The sequence below is a fragment of the Lycium barbarum genome, chromosome 9 (assembly GCF_019175385.1).
Source record: "Lycium barbarum isolate Lr01 chromosome 9, ASM1917538v2, whole genome shotgun sequence".
In the NCBI taxonomy this organism is placed as follows: Eukaryota; Viridiplantae; Streptophyta; class Magnoliopsida; order Solanales; family Solanaceae; genus Lycium; species Lycium barbarum.
Genome location: NC_083345.1, coordinates 16,399,066 through 16,422,989, shown reverse-complemented (window position 1 = coordinate 16,422,989; position 23,924 = coordinate 16,399,066). Strand labels below are relative to the sequence as shown.

Below are 23,924 nucleotides of genomic sequence, written 5' to 3'. Positions count from 1 at the left end.
TTCTTTAAATTTACTAAAGAAAGTTACTGTGGTAAATCATCTTTGAGATTACTTGATGGTGTAGAAAAATTAGTACACTGATAGACCAAACTTAAACTCAAGAAATAAACTGTGTGTAGTTGGAGGAAATAAATGTGGGGTTAACTGCAAAATGAGGTAATTAACCATTGCACATAATAATGAGTAGAGTTTAAATTTTATGCATTGCCTATATAAAAAATGTGTCATCAAAAAATTAATTATGGGTAGCTCTATTTAGGCTCTCTTGATCCTTACACATTAGATTTGGGACGTCATATGTTATAAAATTCTCTTAACTACATATATATGTTTTTCTTCATGTACTTTAACTTTAAATAAATTGTAATTCAGTTGAGGAAGAGGAGCATATTACTTCTCCTCCTAGGAGTAAGTTAAGTCCTCAAGCACTCGTATTTGTGCCTTCAAGTAAGGCAAATCCATCTATGACAATTAGAGATACATTGAATGCAATTGATAACTCTACAATGAGCTTGTCCATTACCACCAAGGATATGGGAGTATTGGCAAAGAGCCTTGAGCTAAGAGTTGTAGTTTCAGGAGTTAATTTAACTACAACTTATGATATTGACTTGGGCTATGACATGTTCGATGGGGATGATGAGGATGATATGTTCGATATACGCTTTAATAAGGTGGCTAGGGATGGGGATCTCTCACCTAAGCAACAAAGAAGTGAAAGCAAAAAGAAGCCACATGGAAGACAACATAGTTGGGATGGTAAGGTGAACGAGGGATTTGTTCCAAGGCACCTATCGATGCGACTGGCAAAGCAGAATCATATGACAGTGTCAACAACTTTAACAAGATCCAATAAATCTCAGAAGAAGTGATGAACTATCAAGTGTTGTTGGACAAATTTGCAGAAGAAAACAAAAAGAAAATACTTCAAGTTACTTTAGACGGGCGAGCTATCTTTTTTAGGTCATACATATATAAAATAAAGTTTGAGGTTGGTAACTCAACTTTATTCTTAGTTTTTTTATTTTTGCATTTCTTAAGCATCCTCATTCGCAATATCATCATAGAGTGCATTATAAACTCTGTGATGATTAGAGAATACCTAGTTTTCTCTAGTTCTTATTTTCTTCATGCTTGTTAATTAGTAGAGGTTCATTACCTCATTAGGATTAGTAAGGTAAGGCCTAGCCCCCCTTGTTTGTACTTTTCTCTTTGAGGTTTGCTTTTAGTGATTAATAAAAATTAGCCCTAGGCACTGCCTAGTGGATTGATTTAAAAAAAAAAAAATTGTAATTAAGTAACCTGGCCTGCTATAATAGGTTAAATTACACACAGTAAATATATTTAATCGCATCTATTTTTATATCAAACCAAATAAATTTATCTTAAAAGTAACAAATATAATATAATTAAACTGAGAATACTTATCATTTAACCAGGTTTAGGGATAAAAGCTTATATGTATGCTATGTTTCTTTCACTGTTTGGTATAAAATCTCTACCTCCCAAGGTATGGATAAGGTCTGAGTACATTCTATCCTCCCAAGACCATATAGTGTGTGTGGGGGATTTCACTGGATATGTTGTTGTAACTCTTTGGTATGAAACACCGAATGTGTAAGTTTTACCAGTTGCACTGATGGTGTTAAAGATTCATATATTTGTCCATTAAATAAACTTAAATCCATGATAGTAAATTCAAATGACTAAGTATTATAGTTAGTGGTCCACCAAATCATTTGATCGTGCAACCCTGTAATGCTACTACATATATGCATGACCTCCACAAAGTTTGACAAACTTTTCTCTATATTAAGCGTTGAGAAACAAGCCAAAATTATCAGTTAGTCAAAATCAAACACATATCTCTGGAAGTACGCTCCAATAATATTGACAATGGCATCAAGCAAATTTGCCTTGTGCATTCTCCTGTCCCTTGTAGCAGCTGCCATTGCTTCTGCAAGTAGCAATTATGGAAATGGTTATGGTTATGGCAATAATGCCCCAAAAACATACAAGAAGGTTGTGCCTACAAAGGGATTGGTTCTTTCAGCAAATATCAATATTGCTGTTCAAGGGATGATTTATTGCAAATCAGGATCTAAACTCATCCCACTTAAGGGTAAGTCACTAAGGTCTTTTTTCTTTTGCAATCCATATAGCTTAATTAGAGATAGATCCTAAAAACTAAACTAGGGGGGTATATGTTAGATTGCTATTAGTAGTTATTGACTCAGAAGAGGAAAAAAGTTGTCCCCTATCAGAAGAATACAACAAGGAAAAAAATATTTTTAAAACACTTTCTTGTACCACTTGAAATAAAAAGTTGCATGAAACTAATTAGGCACTTTAATTTCGCCTTACTATTATTTACTTACACTTTTAAATTTTGAATTTGAAATCTGAAGTTTTAAATGTCTTCCCAAAAATGGTTATACCTTTAAGATATATAGTTAGTATGTCTTTAACGAATATATAAATATATCATAAGTTCTTGTCTTTTGCCTCCAAAACGTATGCACAAACAGATTCACCTACCAATTTGCTTGTTTTCTTCGCTCTCAATTACTCTCGTCGTGTTCTTGTGAATTTAAGTTTTTTCTTTGAACTTAAGTTTACCCAAGCTTTATAAATCATATATGACATATAACTAGGGGAGGAGCTAGCTAGAGTACTGTGGGCTTCTGGTTAGGCTGGACCTGTCAGTAGTTTTGTTCAAACTCTGTATTTGTTTTTGAAATTATTAGATATATAAAAATTATTAATTTAAAACAATAATAACTTAAATGATTATAATTCAGAACTCATAAACTTTAAATCCTAGCTCCGCCTCTGTGTATACCTCTGTCAAGGAAAAAGTTCTTAGAAGACTTTCCAACAATGTGCAATGCCATTATATTCACTATATTTTGTGTGTGATAATGTGAGTACAGACTTGATATACACATAACTAAAATTTCATAACGATTGTTCGAATGAACGCACGCTGCGCCGATTGCCTAAAGGCAAATCTTCCCCTACCGTGGCCTAAGCCTGTCAATTGGGCCAGGTCGGCTCGAGACCAGCTCACCTAACCAGGCCCATAACCCCCCCCCCCCCAATCTGGTAAGAGGGTGGTGGGCTAGGCTAGTGGAAAAATTAGGGGAGTGGGCCGGACATGCCATTTAGCCCAGTAGCCCGGCCCACCAACAACGGGTTCTGGCCCACCGGGGGCCCGACCCGGCCCTATTTGGCCCGCTTCGAATTAATTTTTTTAAAAAAAATCATAAATAGGCATTTTTACATATATATGACAGATTTCGTAACTTCCAACATTTCTTCTTTTTTCTCCTATTTGCTATAAAAAATAAGTTGGTAACACCAAAAATTATGGCGGCAGAGAAAATATCTTTTCGTGAACATGATTCGAGCAAATTAATATAATAACACTATTGAGCATCATGGATATTATTATAAAAATAATCAATTAGCATAATTAAAAGGAAGATAGTTATGTCAAAATGTTGTGTCATCAGTCATCCCTATTGATAGTTGAGTTTACAGAATCGTTAAAATGAAATAAAAGGATTAACTCACAGAGAAATTGGAAGATAGATTATGATGAAGTACGAAAATATAGAACAACCAATGTCTAAGATCTTATTAGTTTTAAATATTTTATATATAATAATAATTAAATATTTTTTAGCTTATTTGAAATGTCTCCGCCGATGATGGAGAGGTGACAATCAGCACATGACATTAGGACTTAGGATCAGATGAGATAATTAAATTAAGAACTTTGGTTTAGTATCAAAACTCATGTGCATTGTTCTCATTTAGTTACTGTGTGATTTCATTTCAACCTTTTTTTTTTGGGAGGGGGGGGGGGGGGGTTAAAAAGATTAGCTTACTTATAGCAAAAAAAAAGTTCCTAATTTATGTATATCTTGTATATGTTAATGTTATATTTGTGTATATCTTGAATATGTTGTTGAAATGAAGACTCCCAACGGTTATTTAAGTGCTAAAAATTATAAAAAGTTGAGAATGTGATACAAGACTACATAAGTAATTTAAAATAAAACTTCAAACTTAAATTGATAGCATTGCAAATTCAAAACATACAAACTTGAACGGTTAACTTATTACAAATGTAAAGTTCAAAACACTAGCATCGATGGAAATTTTTTGAAGAAGAGATAAACTTCAAAGTTCAATTTTGTGCCTTTTGTCCAAGTGCCTACGTAACAGACCGGTACCCCCAAAAATCGGTTAGGACTTATGGAGATATATTTGACCACAATGTTGACATTTAACATGTTCCTCGTCCACTCGCTCAAAATGCAATCACACCGGACTTGAAATTGATATTCGGACTGGAGGAGGAGGTGGAGGATTATCATTATCCATTAAATTTAAATTTTGAAATTTGAACTTGGAAGTTGGAAGAGAGAGAGAGAGAGAGATTTAGATGATTCGGAAATTTAAGGAAAGAGGAGAGTAGGGAATTGTGAGATAATATGGAGAAGAATGAATGGTATTTATAGATTGAAAATAGGGCCAGAATATAATTTAAGGAACTTGATGGTTAAAATAAAGTTGACAACAATTAGATTTTAAAGTATCAAACTTAATAAATTTTAGTATTAATTTTTTTTTTTTTTTAAAAAATTAAAATCCAGCTCACTTAGCCCACTATGTACCCCTACCCGGGTTGGGGGCTGAGCCGGACACCCCTTTTCCTCCTCCAACCCGGCCCGCATTTATATGGTCCGGCCCGACCCCATGTGACCTGCATTTATATGGCCCGGCCCGGCCTCATGTGACCAGCATTTATATGGCCCGGCCCGGCCTCAGCCCTGCCCACTTGACAGGTTTACCGTGGCCTATTGTCTTCACTCTTCACCTAACACAGTTGTCATTCATGCATGTCTTCTTCCATTATTTTGACTCAATTTTAACTTATACTATACACTAACGTTATAAAAAAAAAAAGTTTTACAGTCACCTAAAAATTGACAATATTTGACCATGTTACATGCAGGAGCTGTAGCAAGGGTAACATGTTTGGGAGTGGAGAAGAACGGATATGAAACTGCTCCATTCTCCTTCTCAAGCTACCAATCAGACTCAAAGGGTTACTACTACGCAGTGTTTTCTTTAAAAGAGCTCAAGGAATATGATCAATCTTGCACAATCACACAGTGCAAAGCCTTCTTAGAAAGCTCTTCTCTCGAAGAATGTGATGTCCCAACTGATGAAAATAAGGGCAAAACTGGAGCTCTTCTTACTTCTTACAGATTACTCAATGGCAAGAAGAACACATTGTTGTACACTGTTGCCCCTTTTGTTTACACTTCTGATAATTCCAACTACAAGAAGGAGGGTTATTAGATAAATTTTGCTGTTTTTTTCCCATTAATAATTTCCCTGTTTCCCACCCATGAGATTTGACATCTTGACCTTTTTTCTTTATTTTTTAAATTTGTATTTTTGCTGATTTACCTGTATGCAAGAAAAAGCGAGCATCAACAATTTGCAGTTGTCTTTTGACAATGAGCTTCTTTTTACTATATATTTCTTTCTTTTTAACCATGTGTTATTATTACTAAGAAGTTTCTCCACTAATTTGAATTGACGGTAACATTATAATATCGTACTGGTAGCAAGAAAAAAATGCAACAATTTCAACACAAAAAAATGGCGACTTCTTTTTGTAGATGAACGTACAACTTGGAGCAATCGTACAAGAGTGTTTTAGTTTTAGATAAAAATCTTTTTTTTTACAACAAAAACAAAGAATTTGTTTCACACAAACATATCCATATATATACTATATATCAAGTTGTCATTAATTAGGGGAAGCCAGCTAGCTAATTCAAAGCCAGCATGCATGTTTGACGGCAGACGCTCAAGTCAACCAATCAAAAGTATTACTTGAATAAGTTACATAATACAATATGCGAAGTCCATAGGTTTTTAACTAAAAAGCATGTCAACTATATTATAAAACTTAGTAGGCGTTTGGCCATAGAAACTAAAAACTTTTTCACTTTTTAGCCCCCATTTGGCCATAAGAATTATTCACTTTATTCCGGAATTTTTTTTCACTTTTTTCCGAAATCAGCGTTTGGCCATGAGAATTCCGAATACAACTTCAAGTTGTATTCCGGAATACCAAAAACTCAAAAAACTTGTTTTTCAAATTTTTTCACTTTTTTACAATTACATTTCACCAAAAACTACAATTTCAAAAACTATGGCCAACTCCAACTCCAACTCCAAAATTCCAAAAAAAGTGATTTTTTTTTTGTATCTATGAACAAACGGGGCCTTAGAATTTTGGAGTTGGAGTTGTGTTTGGCCATAGTATTTTTTTTTTTTTTAGTTGAAATGTACTTGTGAAGTTGTGTTTGAAATTTTTATGACCAAACACTAATTTTTGAAAAAGTGAAAAAAAATTCAGAAAAAAGTGAATAATTCTTATGGCCAAACGGGTTTTAGTCGGAGATTAAGGGATAAGGGATCATCTTCAATAATCAACTGTCTGGGGTCTTGAGCCGGTCTAGTTTGAAGGGTTAATTAAGCTAGCTTTGGATCACAGCAAATCTGACTTTTGTTGTTTCTTTAGTGGTTTTAAGTGTTAAGTATTTAATTAATTAATTAATTATGTACAAGTTGGTTTATCTTAAAACTGGTTTATATATAGAGCCCGTTTGGATGGGCTTATAAGTTGCTAAAAATAGCTGATAAGCTATTTTCAGTTTTTTTGAGTGTTTGGCCGATCAGCTTATAAATTATTTTGTGCTTAAAATAAGCTCAAAAAAATAATTGGACTCGTTTGACTTAGCTTATCTAAAGCAGCTTATAAGCTATTTTTAACTTATAAACTGCTTTTTTTAAGCACATTCAAACAGGCTTCATAGATGGGTAATCTTTCCCATTCTTTGACTGCTCCGAATTGAAGAAATTGGAAGATGTTAAGAAAATGCGAGAGATGACGTGTGATGGTCCCACGGAAGCCATTTTTAAAAAAATTGTGAGAAAGTTATTTTCTAGTATTTTTAGTTACTAGAAATTAAAAGAAGAAATGCTATCCTCACTTGTGAATGGAAGTCTTTTTCATTGTTGGGTAAAACATGACGATTTTTCTGGGTTGAAGCAGTAAATAATGTTTTAATACAACATTAATGTAGTGTTTAAAATTAGTTTAATCAGGCTCAACAATAATTCAATATCAAAAAACAAACCAGCTAAACCCCAACGTGACACGTCACGATTTAACAATTTTTTTATAAAGATTTAAGGACAAAACAAAGCGCTTAGTCACCATTTTTCTCTATTAACACAGTTTAACAATTTTTCTTAGTTCAAATTTTCGTCTAGTTTACTTTTCCACTAGGACACAATCGTTGTACCTATCAAATTTTAGCTTGAGGTTCGCAATACTTAAGAGTAAGATTTTAATTGATGTTAATATCTCATGTTGAAGCTAATATAAAATAATATCAAAAGTATGATCATATAAAATAATCATACTATTGCTTATTTGAAAAATAAAAATTCTAACAAAACGTGAGATAAAATAATTTTAAATATTTACCGAAATTATGTTTACTAATTTCGATGACCAAATTTATATCAAAATTGTTATTTTTATTTTTTATTGATTAGGGAATATGCAACTGCAATTCTTCAGGTACGAAAACGATAAACTGCACTCCATTGTATAGCTCACAAATCATATAAAAGAGATAAACTGCATTACGCAAGTCTCATGCGACGAGCTTGACGAGAAATCATGCAGTGTGTTTTGAATTTGAGACCCCATCCTAATTGGGAGATCACTTGCTCAAGCAACACGACCATCTCTCGCAGGTATAGAGATTATTTTTTATCTAGATTATTTTGTGAACTTTTTTTTTTTTTTTTAAATCCTTGGATATCTTTACCAACTTGTTCAGCAAGTAAATCCAAATTAACAGTAAAGGATACGAAGAACCCAAAGAAAAGGTAAACGGCACGAAAGTTCAGCACTTGGAGCTGTGACCAACCACAAAGCTATAGCTCCTCCCCCAACACTATAAATACATCTTGGCCCTCCTATTTTCTCTACACACCCAAAACCAAACTTCTCTACACATCTCTCTTGTTATACAAAAAACTACTCGACCTTCACAAAAATAATCAAAATCCCTTTTCATTTCCAAATCAATCTTTTGTTTCTGCCATTTTAAGAAAGAAAAAAAGAGTTTTAACTACACTAAAATGTGTGGTGGTGCAATTCTTGCTGATATCATTCCTCGCCGTGACCGCCGTTTGTCATCTACCGACTTATGGCCAAGTTCTGCAGATTTCTGGCTAAATTCTTCATTTTCAAAGCCACTCTCCACCGAAAATGTTCCTTCCAAGAACCAACGAGCTCAATCCTCTAGAGGTAATGAATTAAACCTGAGCTTATGCATGTTTTTTTAAGCTAATTAGTAAAAACACATCTTAACTATTATTTTTTCCTGAGTTTCGCTTTTTTTTTTTCTACTTAAACTATCACTAACTAGGTATCAAAACACACCTAGAAACTTTGACTAGACTAACTATCAGCTAAGTTTGACTAGATTAACTATCAACTTTTTTTTTTCTACTTGAATTATCACTATCTACTTAACTAAGTATTTTTAATATATAGATGATGATAGTTGAGAGAGAACAACCGATATAGAGTGCGAAAATTGCAAAAAAGTGACAGATTTTTAAGTTCACTTATGCATTTCTACGAAACAGGTAGTGAGCAGATCCAGAAAACCAAAAAGAGGCAAAGGAAGAATCTTTACAGGGGAATCCGACAGCGACCATGGGGTAAATGGGCAGCTGAAATCCGTGACCCGAGAAAAGGTGTCCGGGTTTGGTTAGGTACTTTCAACACTGCTGAAGAAGCTGCTAGAGCTTATGACAAAGAAGCTCGTGAAATCAGGGGTAAAAAAGCCAAAGTTAATTTCCCCAACGAGGATGATAATCACTACAGTTATCAACAACCTCGTAATGACATTGGTTACGAATCCTATGATACGACTTCTAATGACCAGTCAAAAACTAACTGTTATGGCTTTTACTCGGTCGAAAACAATGAACCTGTTATGGAATATCCAATTATAGCTAACAAAAGTACTTCATGTGAGGAGCAAAAAGCAGAGAATAACGAAGTGTTGAAATTGTCTGAGGAGTTGATGCCTTACGAGTCATTGATGAAGTTTTATGAGATACCTTATGTTGATGGGCAATCAGTGGCGGCGACGGTGAATCCGGTGGTGGAAGGCGTTGTGGGCGGTGGCCCGATGGACCTTTGGAGTTTCGATGATGCAGTTCAACAGTGTCCATAAACTAGTTACTATAATATTGAAGTTTGATTTTTTTTTCCCCTTTTTTGTCTAATGTCTCTATGTAGTGAGTAGTAGTAACAACAACAATAACGATGACTCAATCTCGAATAAATTGGATTCGACTATACGAATCTTCACTGCTTCATTTAAGCACAATCCAGGTCATCATTAGTCTGTATGTAGTAAGTAGTGACAACTAAAAATCATATCTAGAGGTTCCAAATAATAGTGAACCCAATAATAGAGAAAAATCTATGTGGCTAAAATAGAAAAGACTATCAATTATCATGAACTTGATAGAGCGAAAAAATGGACTTGCCACAGCCACACATCACGCCTTCTTCTTCTTGGACTTGAGCATAACGTATCAGATAAACACGCTCAACAAGCAGAAGAGCGCCACAGAATGATGACCCAGAAAGTATAATATGTGAAAATGGACAAACTAGTCAATGTTAATTACAAAGTTACTTTTTTTTTGTTTATTTTAATTTCTTTTTATTTCTATTATTTTAATTCCTTTTGATTTTTAATTTATTTTCTATTTCTATTGTTTTCATTTTTTACTTTAATTATTTTTATTTTTTAAAATGTATTTTCTTTTTTATATTATTTATTTTTCAGTTCCCTTTTTTTTTCAGTCCCAACCTTTAGTTCTCATGGTTCCATGAATTATTCATATTTTTTATTTTATTTATTTAGCATTACCGTGTTAATATTCTAATTTTTGAAACTACACCTCTTAATATTAGAAAAAATTAGTCATTAACAAACCTGGCATGTCAAGTGACGTTATTAAAGTAGAATTTCGTTGTGAATGAGGTTATAGACTTATACTTTTCCTTTCTTTTGAATAATTTACTTAAGTTACGTTGAAACTTACTTATATAATGTTGGAATTTGACATAAGAGTATTATGTTAAACTTTTTCTTTTGAATTTTGAATTTAGGTTATATTTTCAATTTTAAGCTATTTGCTTTCACATTGCATGTTATTTCTTTTTCTCTTACATTTAATGGATTTTTTGTATCAAACATTTGAATAATTTTATGGCATTATATTTATAAATTTTATTTTTTTGTCAAACATCCAATCCGTGACGTTCTCACAAAAAAGTCTTCTTTTAAGTTTTATGATTAATTAAAATTAAATATTATTAATTGGAAAAATATATATCAATTATTTTTTTACAATATTTGTTATAAATATATGATTATTAATTAATATATTTTCAAGAAATAATGTATTATTAAATAAATAATTTAATATCATTCATAAAGGCAAATATTTTTTAAATATTAATTTTACATTTTTTATAATTAAATTTTATTTTTAAATTAAACTAACTGAGTAATTACACTTGTGCAACTAAACGGTATGCATGTAATTACATCATGACAAACAAACAGATCGTTGTGACTATACTACTGTGTAATTACACTATGTAACTACTACCCTAGTAATTACACCAGTTCCAATTACCAGGTGGCTTTCCAAACAGGCTCTAATAAAAATGTTTTCCTTTCATTTTCATATACGTTTTTGTATTTTAATATTTTAGAAGTGTTTTAAAAGTGTCAAATTGATGTTACAAAAACAAAGAACCAAGAGCAAACTTTATTACAAAAATATCCGTAAATAAAATTTTTGATGTCGGTTTGGGCCCGGAGCTAGCACGGGCCAATTAACACTCAGTCTATACACTATATATCAAGGGGCAATTCGCATGAATGCCCTTATTTGGGGGTGGTATTTAATTTTTGCCCCTCAAATTTGAAATTTTTAACTTTGCCCTTCGCTAAAAATTATTTGGTTTCGAGTTCGAACCCCGCTCAGTTAAAAATAGAATAAAAATTGCAAGGTAGAGTTTGAATTTACAAGGCAGAATTTTACCCTCAAAACTCTACCGGCAAGTAGAGTTTGCTAAAGCATAGTTTACTTGCAAAACTCTATCTTAAGACAGAGTTTGCAGGCAAATTATATCTGATGGAATAGAGTTTGACTATAAATTATGCCTAAGCAAATTCAACCTTAGCAAACTTTACCTTAAGGCAGAATTTTAAAGGCAAAATTCTATCTTGCGAATTCAAGTTGCATGTGACATTTTTTTTTTAAATTTTTGATTAAGTGAGAGTTCGAATCCAGAATTTAAAAAATTTAAGCGAAGGGCAAAATTAATAACCAGCCATTTGAGGGCAACAACTAAAGATCAGGGCATTTGAAGGGCACTCCGCACAAAAAAAAAAATATAGATCAAGTTGTCATTAGGGGAAGCCAGCTGGCTAATTCAAAGCCAGCATGCATGTTTGACGACAGACATTCAAGTCAACCAATCAAAATATTACTCGAATAAGTTACATAACACAATATGCTAAGCCCATAGGTTTATAACTAAAAAGCATGTCAATTATATTTTTATTATAAAACTAAGTTGGAGATTAAGGGATAAGGGGGCATCTTCAATAATCAACTGGGGTCATGAGCCCGTCTAATTTGTAGGGTTAATTAAGCTAGCTTTGGACCTTAGCAACTCTGACTTTTGTTGTTCTTTAACGGGCGTTTGGACATTAAAATGAAATCATAAGATAAAATTAGTATTTGGGCATGCGATTTCACCTGTAATTTTATCTCATGAGATAAAATCTCAAATCAGCTAAAAAGATATGATTTAGGATTTAAAATCATGATTTCAAAAAATATAAATGTAAAATTTGACTCATACATTTATATTTTGTAAAAAAAGACCCATAAGTTGGTAGATATATTTATCAATCATATTTACCAACCATTGTATTAAATATTAATCTGCAAGTTGGTAAAATATTTTCAACAATTAATTACTCCCACCAACCATATTAAATTCTACCAACTTTTATTGAACTAAAGTTTGATCAATTGATGTTGTATTTTTTAAAAAGGCCTTCTAGTAGCGTATTAATTTTATTATGAACTATGATTTACTCATTTGGTAAGATTGTATAAGAATTAAATTTTTTTTGATAATTTTTATAATTTGTGGAATTTTTATATTTATAAAAAAGCTGCAATTTAAAAAAATTAAATTACATATTCAAACATGATTTCATCTAAGATAAAATCATGTCCAAACGGCTCATAGTAACTATGTTTTAAGTGTTGAGTATTTAATTAATTAATTATGTATCAAGTTGTATCTTTCCCATTCGTACTGCTCCGAATTGAAGAAAGTGGAAGATGTTAAGAAAATGCGAGAGCTGACGTGTGATGGTCCCACGGAAGCCATTTTCAAAAATAATTGTGACAAAGTTATTTTCTACTAGTATTTAGAGCTTGTTTGGATGAGCTTAAAAAAAGCAGCTTATAAACTGAAAACAACTTATAAACTAGCCCAACTTATTTTTTGTGAATTGCCCTTCTTTTGGGGTGGTCTTTAAATTTTGTCCTTCGGCTAAAACCCATGGGTTCCAGGTTCGAACCCCCACACAGTCAAAATTAAAAAAAAAAAAAAAAACGCAAGACAGAGTTTAAATTTCGCTATGCCCCCATCGGCATACACTTGTGAAGGAATTACCAAAGTTATGCCGGACCCGACATACTTATGCCTTATGGGCAGACTTGGCATAAGTATGCCGAATCCGGCATAAATTTGGTAATTCCTTCACAAGTTTATGCCGGGTCCGGCATAAAAGTTTGCCCTTAAGTATGCCCCCACCGGCATAAACTTGTTAAGGAATTACCAAAGTTATGTCGGACCTGACATACTTATGCCAAGTCTGCCCATAAGGCATGAGTATGCCGGGTCCGGCATAAATTTGTTAATTCCTTAACAAGTGTATGCCGGGTCCGGCATACACAAGACCCAAACTTTGTCTTGCAATTTTTTTTTAAGTTATGCTTGAGCGGGAGTTCGAACTCAAAACCTTATGATTTCTGCGTGAACGCTCAGAGTTGCAATGCGAAGAGCAAAAATTAAAGACTAGCAATATGAGGGGCATAATTTAAAGACCACAAATATGAGGGGCAAAATTTAAAGACCACCCCAAAAGAAGGGCAATCCGTGCAAAAAAATGTTTTTTTTTGGGCTTATAAGTTGTTTTCAATTTATAAACTGCTTTAAATAAACTAAGCTAAACGAGCTCAATTATTTTTTTGGGCTTATTTTAAGCGCAAAATAGCTTTAAGCTGGCCAACCAAACACTCCTATTTTCGAGCCCAATTATTTTTTTGGACTTATTTTAAGCACAAAATGGCTTTAAGCTGGCCAGTCAAACACTCAAGTTTTCAGCAACTTACAAGCCAATCCAAACGGGCTCTTAGTTACTAGAAATTAAAAGAAGAAATGCAACTCCTCACTTATGAATGGAAGTCTTTTTCGTTGTTGGGTAAGAAATGACGATTTTTCTGGGTTGAAACAGTAAATAATGTTTGAATACAATAGTAATGTAGTGTTTAAAATTAGTTTAATCAGGCTCAACAATAATTCAATGTCAAAAAACAGACCAGCTAAACCCCCAACTTAACACAATTCACCATCCAAATTGACTGGTCATACCGTAGATCAAGTCACGTCTTAAATGTTTTTGACACATCACGATTTAAGAAACTTCTTATAAAAGATTTAAGGACGAAACAAAGCTCTTAGAGCCTGATTGGATGGGCTTATGCTTATAAGCAGCAAATAGCTTATAAGCTAAAAAAATTAAGTTGGGTAGTTTAATTTTTTTTTTAGCTTATAAGCTGCTTTAAATAAACTAAGTTAAATGAGCCCAATTATTTTTCTGAGCTAATTTTAAGCACAAATAACTTTAAGCTAGCCAATCAAACACTCAAAAAAGCTAAAAACAGTTTATAAACAACTCATAAACAACTTATAAGTCAATCCAAACGGGCTAGTCACCATTTTTCTATAATAACACAGTTTAACAATTTTCTTAGTTCAAATTTTCGTCTGCTTTACTTTTCCACTAGGACGCAATCATTGTACCTATCAGATTTTAACTTGAGATTCGTGATACTTAAGAGTAAGATTTTAATATCTCATGTTGAAGCTAATATATAAAAATAATATCAAACGTATGGTCATATATATGATCATATAAAATAATCATATTATTGCTTATTTTAAAATAAAAATTCTAACAAAACGCGAGATAAAATAATTTTAAATATTTACCGAAATTATGTTTCCTAATTTCGATGACCAAATGACGTTTATATCGAAATTGTCATTTTTTTAATTCTTTATTGATAATGGAATATGCAACTGCTATTCTTCGGGTACGGAAAAGATAAACTGCACTCCGTTATATAGCTCACAAATCATATAAGAGAGATAAACTGCACTAAGCAAAACCCCGTGCGACGAGCTTGACGAGAAAGCACGCAGTGTGTTTCGAATTTGAGATCCCATCCTAATCAGGGGCGGATGCACAGCCAACCAAGGGTGTTTACCCGAACACCCTCGTAGATTTTTTGTGTTTATGTATATATATTAGCTTTTGAACACCCTCAATAAATGTAAAATGTTAGCTCAAGTGGTTTAGAGTATTCAAAATTGTCTGCTATAGGTTTGATTCTTATCAACAACATTATTTTTTATATTTAATTTTTGTTATTTTTTTCAAACTCCCTGAGTTAAAATTCTGAATCCGCCACTGATCCTAATTCCAATATCACTTGCTCAATCAACACGACCACCTCTTGCAGGTATCGAGATTATTTTTTATCTAGATTATTTTGTGAACTTTATATTTTTTATTTTTTTTTGTATCCTTGGATATCTTTACCAACTTGTTCACCAAGTAAATCCAAATTAACAGTAGGGATACGAAGAACCCAAAGAAAAGGTACACGGCACGAAACTTCAGCACTTGGAGCTGTCACCAACCACAAGTTATAGCTCCTCCCACAACACTACAAATACATGTCAGCCCCCCTATTTTATCTACACACTCAAAACCAAACTTCTCTACACATCTCTATTGTTATACAAAAATCAACTCGACCTTCGTAAAAATAATCAAAATCCCTTTTCATTTCTAATCAATCTTTTGTGTCTGCCATTTTAAGAAGCGAAAAAAGAAGAAGGTTTTAACTACACTAAAATGTGTGGTGGTGCAATTCTTGCTGATATCATTCCTCGCCGTGACCGCCGTGTATCATCCACCGATTTATGGCCAAGCTCTGCAGATTTCTGGCTAAATTCTCTAAATTCTTCATTTTCAAAGCCATTCTCCACCGAAAATGTTCCTTCCAAGAACAAACGAGCTCAACCCTCTACAGGTAATGAATTAAACTTGAGCTTATGCATTTGTTTTTGTTTTTTTGAGCTAATTAGTAAAAGCACACATCAACTATTACTTTTTCCTGCATTTCGATCCTTTTTCTATTTAAACTAAACCCAACTAGATATCAAAACACACCTTAAAGCTTGACTAGACTAACTATTAGCTTTCTCTTTTTTCTACATGAATTATCACCATTTAGTTAACTAGGTGTTTTTAATATATAGATGGTGATAATTCAGAGAGAACAGTTTGATATAGAGTGTGAAACTTGCGAAAATGTGACAGTTTTTTAAGCGCAGTTTTTTAAGGTCGCTTATGCATTTCTACGAAACAGGTAGTGAGCAGATCCAGAAAACAAAGAAGAGGCAAAGGAAGAATCTTTACCGGGGAATCCGACAAAGGCCATGGGGTAAATGGGCAGCTGAAATCCGTGACCCGAGAAAAGGTGTCCGGGTTTGGTTAGGTACTTTCAACACTGCTGAAGAAGCTGCTAGAGCTTATGACAAAGAAGCTCGTAAAATCAGGGGCAAAAAAGCCAAAGTTAATTTCCCTAACGACGAAGATCAGTCCAGTCATCAACAACCTCGTCATAACATTGTTTACGAATCATATGATCTGTCAAATACTAACTGTTATGGCTTCTACTCGGTCGAAAACAATGAACCTGTTATGGAATATCCAACTATAGCTAACAAAAGTACTTCATCTGAGGAGCAAAAAGCAGAGAATAACGAAGTGTTGAAATTGTCTGAGGAGTTGATGGCTTATGAGTCATTGATGAAGTTTTATGAGATACCTTATGTTGATGGGCAATCAGTGGCCGTGGTGGAAGGCGTTGTGGGCGGTGGCTCGATGGACCTTTGGAGTTTCGATGATGCAGTTCAACAGTGTCCATAACCTAGTTATAATATTGAAGTTTGATTTTTTTTTGTTAATTGATTTTTTTTGTTAAATTGTTGCATCTTTCGTTTTTCTATTTAGGAGTTTAATTTTAATCAATTGTGTAAAACTATGTTTGTAGTTCGTTACTTTCTTAATTTTGAATTCTAGTGTTTTTGTATTAAGCTTTGGCTTCTTTTTGATCATGTGTTTTGTAGATTGGTGTTTCTTCATGGTATACTTGAGCAGAATATACCCTGGTATCTCTAAATGCAGAGAAAAAAAGCTTTATTCAACTGCTTGTATGTATCCCTTTAATACTGGAATAATAATTTTATAAGTTGTTGAAGTTAGTCATTAATTAAATTCGCTCCTTTAAATGACTTAAGAGAGAATCTTATTAATTTTATTTTTTATTTGTGGAAAAAAAAATCGTTTCCTTGTAATTTAGAAAGGATTTATAATCACTTCATTTGTCTCTGTCAAAGAGATCATTGGTAACTTTTGGTCAAAGCTAATAATGATAATCTTGCGAAGACCAGACTACGCAGGATAGACAAAGATATATTCAACTGCTTGTATCCCTTTGACAATCAAAAAATTCTAGAAGTTTGTTTCTGGAATTGTCAATCATGGAAATTCCTCGTTGCAATTGTTAATGATTTGTTGATATTTCCTCTAATCTCAAATTTTTATTTTTCTTTGGTAGTCATTTATTAGATAGAAGGACCAATTAACACTTCCAAATTCATATTCTAGCGGATATATGAGTTGGTGCTCTAACAAAAAAATTGAAGAGAATGAATAATGAATTACAAGTAATTTAAATACTTAATTACACAATTTTGGTGAGTAAAACTCAACAGTTCCATCTTTGGAATGTTCAACCGAGACAGGTAAATAAAAAGGTGTTTAGATTTGGAAAAGGTGTTAATTGTCAGCAACTATACGACACGTGGAATGGAAAGCAAAACGAAAAATTTGGAAATGTGCATGTCATTGTCATGTTGATGCAAAACTCAAATTGTCCTTAACACAGATGACAGGCAGGATGAAAACTTGGGCGCTGCCGGTTTTTTATGTAAAACCAAATGCGCACCTCGCTTTGGTAATAAAATAGTGGTACTACTTGCAAGTTGCAATGCCTTTGTGAAATTCTGATTCCTACACACGTATTGCTTGTACTTGCCTAGTGCCTAACTAACTACATTTAATTTCACCGACATTGTTTTATTTTCATTTGTCCTTGCGAAGGGATCCGATATAAAGTAACAAATCTCTATAACAATACCCGCGTGTAATAGAGTCCACAACTTTTTTAATTTAAAAAGTGTCAAAAAGTACTAAAATACAAAAAAAAAAAAACTATTGAAGTAACATTTGCGCACTAATTTAGTGCGCAATAGGACCAAACTGTAATTTTGCAATTTTGCCCTATTGCGCACTAAATTAGTGCGCAATAGAGATTCAATAAATTCCGCCCAGCTTCATTTTCCAAGCTACTCTTCTTCACCTCCTCCATTTTCACTCTTTCAACATACTTTAGGCCCCCCTGTTGACACCCAATTTTGTCCCTCCTTTATTCTAATTTATTTCCTTGGGCTTTAAATTTATTAACGAGCTAAATACTTTGTTTTCACTACTATTTTTTATTTTCTACTACTATTAACATCGTTACTGTCATTTTCACTATTCTACTATCAATATTACTAGTATTACTTTATCACAAATTTTAAATGGTTCGTCATCGTTTCATTTTAGGATTTGTACTAGTTAAATTAATTTTAATTTATTAAATCCTTTACTTTCTACATATTAATTACTATTTTTCTTCACATAATACGTATTGCACTAGTTATTAAGTTAGAAGCCCAAAAAATAATTAAATAGAGGAGTAAGGATCCATATTTTCAGCCAAATAAATGGCCCAAACGACCAGCCCATTACCCCTAAAACTTTCGGACCAACTACCCGCCTAAAATTACCCAGTCCAGCCCAATTAAGTCCCCACGACCCGACCGGCCCAACGCATTATACCACTTCATCGTCTAACCCTAACCCCTTCAACCAAACTAACACCGCACCCTACTCTCTCTCTCTCTCTCTCCCCCCATTCTCTTGTCGTCTTCTCTCCTCTCTCCTCTCCCTTTTCAGCTAAAATCCCTAACCACCTTTAACCTTACACAGTTCTGTCCACACCATTTTGATACAAAAAACGTCTATATGTTTGCTTTACCTGAGTTTTCTGTCTTCGACAGAGGAAATGAATCCTTTTCCAGCTTCAAACACATGTCGATCTGAAAGGATCATAAGTGGTCGATCCATTTGCGGATATAATCCAAGTCAACCCTTTGAATTGGCTCGAAAACGCCTTCAATATTGAGATTCAAACGGGTCTATTTTGGATTCGTTTTCAAACAGCTATTCAGATTAAAATCCCGCCCAAAAACGAAACCCTAGAGTGGGAGCTTCACTTATAAATAATCTCAAGTCCTCATCCGAAAAGAGGAGGATTATCGAAACACGGCTTCACTTTTTTTTTTTAAAAAGGGGCACTTTCGTTTTCTGTCAAGATTTTCGGGTTAAAAGGGGTTTCCAATATAACTAGGGTTTCAACAAAAATCCAATTTTCAGTTGCGATTTCTGTTAAGTCTACATCAGTTTTACATTTTCTTTTTTTCCTTTGTTGAATTCGAGTTCGTCGTGATCGAGCGAAGATCTGAGACTCCCACACCAGTTCACTGCACCAACAAAAGGTAATATCTGAGACCATTGTTTTTTTTAGTTTCTGAAATATATAATAATGATGCTTATTTAACGTGTTGGAAGCCACGGATTAGAATTTTGTTTCATCAGGTTTAATTTTGTTTGGTTCTCTGTTTTGTTTAGTCAGTTATGAATATATTTTCTAAAATGCCTTTTCTATGTCCAAGTACCTGTAATCTGCAAGCTACCTGAAAACAATAGAACATGTAAGTGAAGATGACAGTGCTAAGAAAGGAGTTCTGTGTGCTTATCTGCGATCAAATGATGACAATATTCTGTTTGTTTTGATTTTGATTCCAACTCTAAGATTTTTTGTCTAGTGAGGAAATTCTCATAAACATGTGGGTGTTTGTATGAAATACTTGGCTTGCGTGTGGAATTCTTCCTTCAGTTCGTTGAGAAGGCTGGTGATACTAAATAGAGACAGGCCTTTGTAGTTGTCTTTTATACTTGTCTAAAAGGCCCAACGCTTGGTGAAGCTACTGTTGTTATGTTATCCTATTCCATTAGTGGCATCTATTATTCTGTTAAGTTTATGGCTGTGGCATTTACGTCGTTGGATTTGGTGGTTAGTATCAATTAATTAGGTGGGCTGTTGTAAAGGTCTGTAATGTTGTCAATACTAGGTGATGGTACACTACTGTAGGATTATGTTAATTGTTAATAGTAAAGTTTAATGGTCTGCCATCTCTATTTTCTTAAAGACGTGTAAAGCATATCATTTGGTTTTTGTTTACTTTTAGTGAATCAAAGTTACTCCCTTAATCTTTCCTCTGTTGAAAATGCCGATTGGAATAGCTAAAATCAATCACTAAACTTTTGTCTCAAGGCTAAAATGATTGATGTGCACTCTTATTTTGAGAACTTGGCTTGGTGAGAAAACATGGTTTCAGCTGCTGTTTGATGGCAGCAGCCCTCTCGTTTGGTCTGAATTTGCTTTAAGTTGGAGTTTCAGCCTATTTATAAGTCGCTGTTTTCATAGTGTCTTCTGTCGTTTGGTCTGAAATCTGTTCTGTTTTCATAGTGTCTTCTGTCGTTTGGTCTGAAATCTGTTCTGTTTTCATAGTGTTTTACATAGCTCCCTCTTGCATATTCCAAATTACAGCATTATTCATAGCCTGCCGATAAGTAGCATCAGCAATACATTCTTGTTTGGGCATGGACTAATATGTGTTAGGTGATTTTATATGTGCTGAAAGAATTTACGAGTAAAAACATTGTTTGTGCTCCTGCCTATTTTTCTTCATTAAAATTTATTTTGAGGGTATTGTTGCCATTCCAGTTTCTTTAACTTTCTTCTTTATCTTCCGTAATTTCCTTAATCGGGATTTCTTTCTAATCCTTTACATTTTCTTTCTTTGTTTGCATGACATGCCCGGGCCGACGAGTTTTACTTTGAGACTCCACGACACCGCTGCCATAAGAAGTCATACATCACCTTCTCTCGGTCTCTTCATTAAATAGCAACATTGAAAGGATTCCCTCCTTTCACAGGAGTCGGATTCAAGTCAATTATTTTATCCCCTCTCCATCTAATCTTTTTATATGATTTGTTGTTTGTTGTTTGATTAAATTATCGTTGTTTATCTTGGACGTGACTTTAGCTGTATAAAAACAGAGACTCCTTAGTATTTTGACCTTTAGCTAATAAATAGTTGTCTTTCTAATCTTCGTAGTGAGAGTTTTAAACTTGTAGATATCGCCTGGTAAGACTAATTTCTTAAGAGGATTAGTAAACATGAGAGTTTAAGCTTTGAATTGAAATTTGAACCAAATGACATTGGTTCGAAATTTTGTCATCGGCTAAAATGTCCTGCCAAATTAAAGTTCTTTTCTTGAAAAGCAAATAAAGTTCTTTTCTTGAAAAGCAAATACGTTTTCCTGAACATTATACTTACCGACTATACACTCTATATTATACTTATACATATATATTCAAACTATTATCACCTATCGTGATATATAAAATGTTTGCATTTTTCGTATCACACTTAGCTTAATTAATTATCATAAGTGTCCTACTAAAGACTATCCACCTACTTTAAATTATAACTTAACATTATTTTATAAAACGTTTTTAAGTTTTATGGTAATTCTATTCAAAGGCAATAAATTACCATTTCTAATAGTGATGAATTCTTTTCCAAGCGTAATTCATACCTTTATTTTCCCCACAAGTCCTATTTTAAATAACATTCTTAGATGTCTATCAATAACTTTAGCTTTGCTTACAAAGATTTTTTCTTAAATAGTGTAAAATGTTACATCTACATTTTTTAGCTTTTTTAATTAAGTCCGGTCGGTTAACCATTATTAATGGAATTTAGGATGCCTAATACCTTTCTTTTAAGTTAGTTGAACCCTTACCTAGATCTTTTTGGTTTCGTAGACTTTAAAATAAAATTAAATTTAGATAATTACTTTAATTAACCTTAAGTGTCCTAATTCACCATAAATAATTAGGTGGTGACTCCTTGACTTTAATTAACCCCGAAATTATCGGAATGTTATAAACTATTTTGATCCCGGTTAAAATAGGGTATAACACCCCCCCCCCCCCCCCACCTCAAAATCATGTCTCAAAGCTCTGAAACGTCAAACTTTGCTATAAAACCCGATGTTTGTGAATGTGGTCGTTATTGTTAGCTAAAACCATCAAGGACCGAAGATAATCCGGAGCGTCGTTTTTAGCGTTGTAATGTGCCTTAAGTAAGTGTTTTTACATTTTTTTAGGATTTAAATTTTTTTCACATTATCTACATATTATACGTTTAAAAACTAATTTTCTTGTAATGTTTATAGGATATGGGCGGTTGCAAACATTTTCGTTGGGAAGATAGCATTCCCGTGGATAAAATGGTGGCAGCGAAGATTAAAAAGCCTCCTGTTGATAGAGATACCGCAACTTCACGTATCTCAAGAGACACTGTGAAGTTTGACTTACAATTTAAGCTTATGGAAGCTAAAGAAAAGATTGACCTTTTGGAGGTCTTGCTAAAAGAATCCAAAGAAAAATAAAGTTTTCTCAAGGCTAACCTTAGAGAGAAACTCAACACGAGAAAAATGTTTTGAAAGAAAAATTGAAATTTTGGAAGATTATTTGTGCTATCTTGCTGTTGTTTATTATTTCTATGTATTTTGTTTATTAAGTTTAATATTTCTACGTATTTTGTTTTTCTATTTATTTTGTTATTGTTATGTACTTTGTTGCTACTAGTTGCATGTTTTCATTTATTATGTAATCCTTACCCTTTATGTACTAATTTATCTGTTTTTTTGTTGAATTTTTATGTATTATTAACTCTAAGAAGATTATTTAAATTAATAATAGACTACAACATTCAAAGAAAATTAAAAACATACTAAAAATATTCAAATTGGTGACTTCATGATAAACTAAAAATACAAAGTAACCGCACGAGTCTGAAACTTAAATTACCCAAAATTTAAGAAAGTGAACCAAAATAGCCCCTAATCATCATAAGAATAGAAGTCCTCAATATCGATCTCCGAACAATATTTTGGGTTTCTTAAGACATATCTTTTTTCTGTAGATGTTAATTCTCTACTTGTTGATGATGCTTGTTCTTCGGCCAATTTTAGCATGTCAAATCTACAACGTCTTGCTAGCATTCTGTTATTTTCTTTCCTAATCCTTTGTACGGCAAGCTCGCAAGTTTTTGGACCTACTCGAGGTATGGTGATTGAGTACCTTGTTGGAATTTGAGCGTTGAGATTTTTCAGGTCACGAACAAGACGTTCTGATTCGGCATGCCGATGTGCCTATTCTCGGCGTAATCCGCAAAAATATTCTCGTGGATCTAAATATTTCACACTGCAAAAATCATCATTACGCTCTATAAGAAGGTGGGGTTTCATATAGTCTAGTTGGAAATCATTATTATTAAGAAAACTTGATTCACTGGAATAGCTGCTATGATTTGAACTATCATCACCACTGCTATTCGAATCCTTTGGAAGGAATAAAGATCAATCTACATTTGTACTATTCGACATTGAAAATTATGTAGTCTAATAACAAATGAAAGGCTACTTATATAGATGGAAACCCCCAAGAGTACTTGGGGGTGGTCATTATGACCTTACCTACTTACTTTATTATTAAAAAAAATTAATCTTCATCGGACATCTCACAGTTCGAATTCGACTTGGATCTGAATCTTACGTAACCATGTTGACCATATTCTACACTTAGGCAACGTATTTTCATCCGATTGTTCTCTTCGCGAAAACGGTTAAGAACAAAATTCAACTCTTATGGAGTGTCACGAGGCATTGAGATAGCACATTTTTTTGGGTGTTTAAGTCCTAATGACCTCAAGTTTTGTTCAAGTGTTGCAGCCTCCCTGACACGCCAATTCCACTCCTATCTGATTGTGTTATTGTATTGTCGATTGAATCTGTTGTTTGGGTTATTTGAGTATTTAAAATCATCATCTAGTTCCCATATCCTACCCATTGCCTCGAATATGTCTTGCACTACTAAAAAACTGCCAAAAACCGACGGACCGCATCGATTTTTTCAATGAAACTGACGGGTAACCGACCTTTTACGGTCCGTCGGTTTACATAGCGTAGCTTTTTTAAAACCAACACACCTCGTCGATTTTTTGCGACGGACTGCGTCGCTTA

The 23,924-nt window shown here is 33.5% G+C and overlaps 3 protein-coding genes and 2 long non-coding RNA genes across 5 annotated transcripts; 4 read left to right on the top strand and 1 right to left on the bottom strand.

Annotated features, from left to right (window-relative positions):
• The first annotated feature begins 1,896 nt into the window (after positions 1–1,896).
• LOC132611699 (protein SEED AND ROOT HAIR PROTECTIVE PROTEIN-like) lies at positions 1,897–5,453 on the top strand. Its single transcript, XM_060326084.1, has 2 exons — positions 1,897–2,122; positions 5,027–5,453. Exons 1-2 carry the CDS (start codon positions 1,897–1,899, stop codon positions 5,374–5,376), a joined length of 576 nt encoding a protein of 191 aa, XP_060182067.1. The 3' UTR covers positions 5,377–5,453.
• Positions 5,454–8,083: 2,630 nt separating this feature from the next.
• Positions 8,084–9,484, top strand: LOC132609272 (ethylene-responsive transcription factor ERF071-like). The gene is made up of 2 exons (XM_060323166.1): positions 8,084–8,419; positions 8,764–9,484. The coding sequence occupies exons 1-2, from the start codon at positions 8,251–8,253 to the stop codon at positions 9,357–9,359; spliced, it is 765 nt and encodes a 254-aa protein (XP_060179149.1). The 5' UTR covers positions 8,084–8,250; the 3' UTR covers positions 9,360–9,484.
• LOC132609274 (uncharacterized) lies at positions 9,184–16,601 on the bottom strand. Its single transcript, XR_009570772.1, has 2 exons — positions 16,485–16,601; positions 9,184–9,320 (listed from the first exon to the last, which is right to left on the bottom strand). It is a non-coding gene; the product is annotated as an uncharacterized LOC132609274 (long non-coding RNA).
• Positions 15,276–16,690, top strand: LOC132609273 (ethylene-responsive transcription factor ERF071-like). Its single transcript, XM_060323167.1, has 2 exons — positions 15,276–15,621; positions 15,961–16,690. Exons 1-2 carry the CDS (start codon positions 15,444–15,446, stop codon positions 16,521–16,523), a joined length of 741 nt encoding a protein of 246 aa, XP_060179150.1. The 5' UTR covers positions 15,276–15,443; the 3' UTR covers positions 16,524–16,690.
• Positions 16,691–17,366: 676 nt separating this feature from the next.
• Positions 17,367–22,503, top strand: LOC132609512 (uncharacterized). The gene is made up of 2 exons (XR_009570870.1): positions 17,367–21,980; positions 22,074–22,503. It is a non-coding gene; the product is annotated as an uncharacterized LOC132609512 (long non-coding RNA).
• Positions 22,504–23,924: the final 1,421 nt, after the last annotated feature.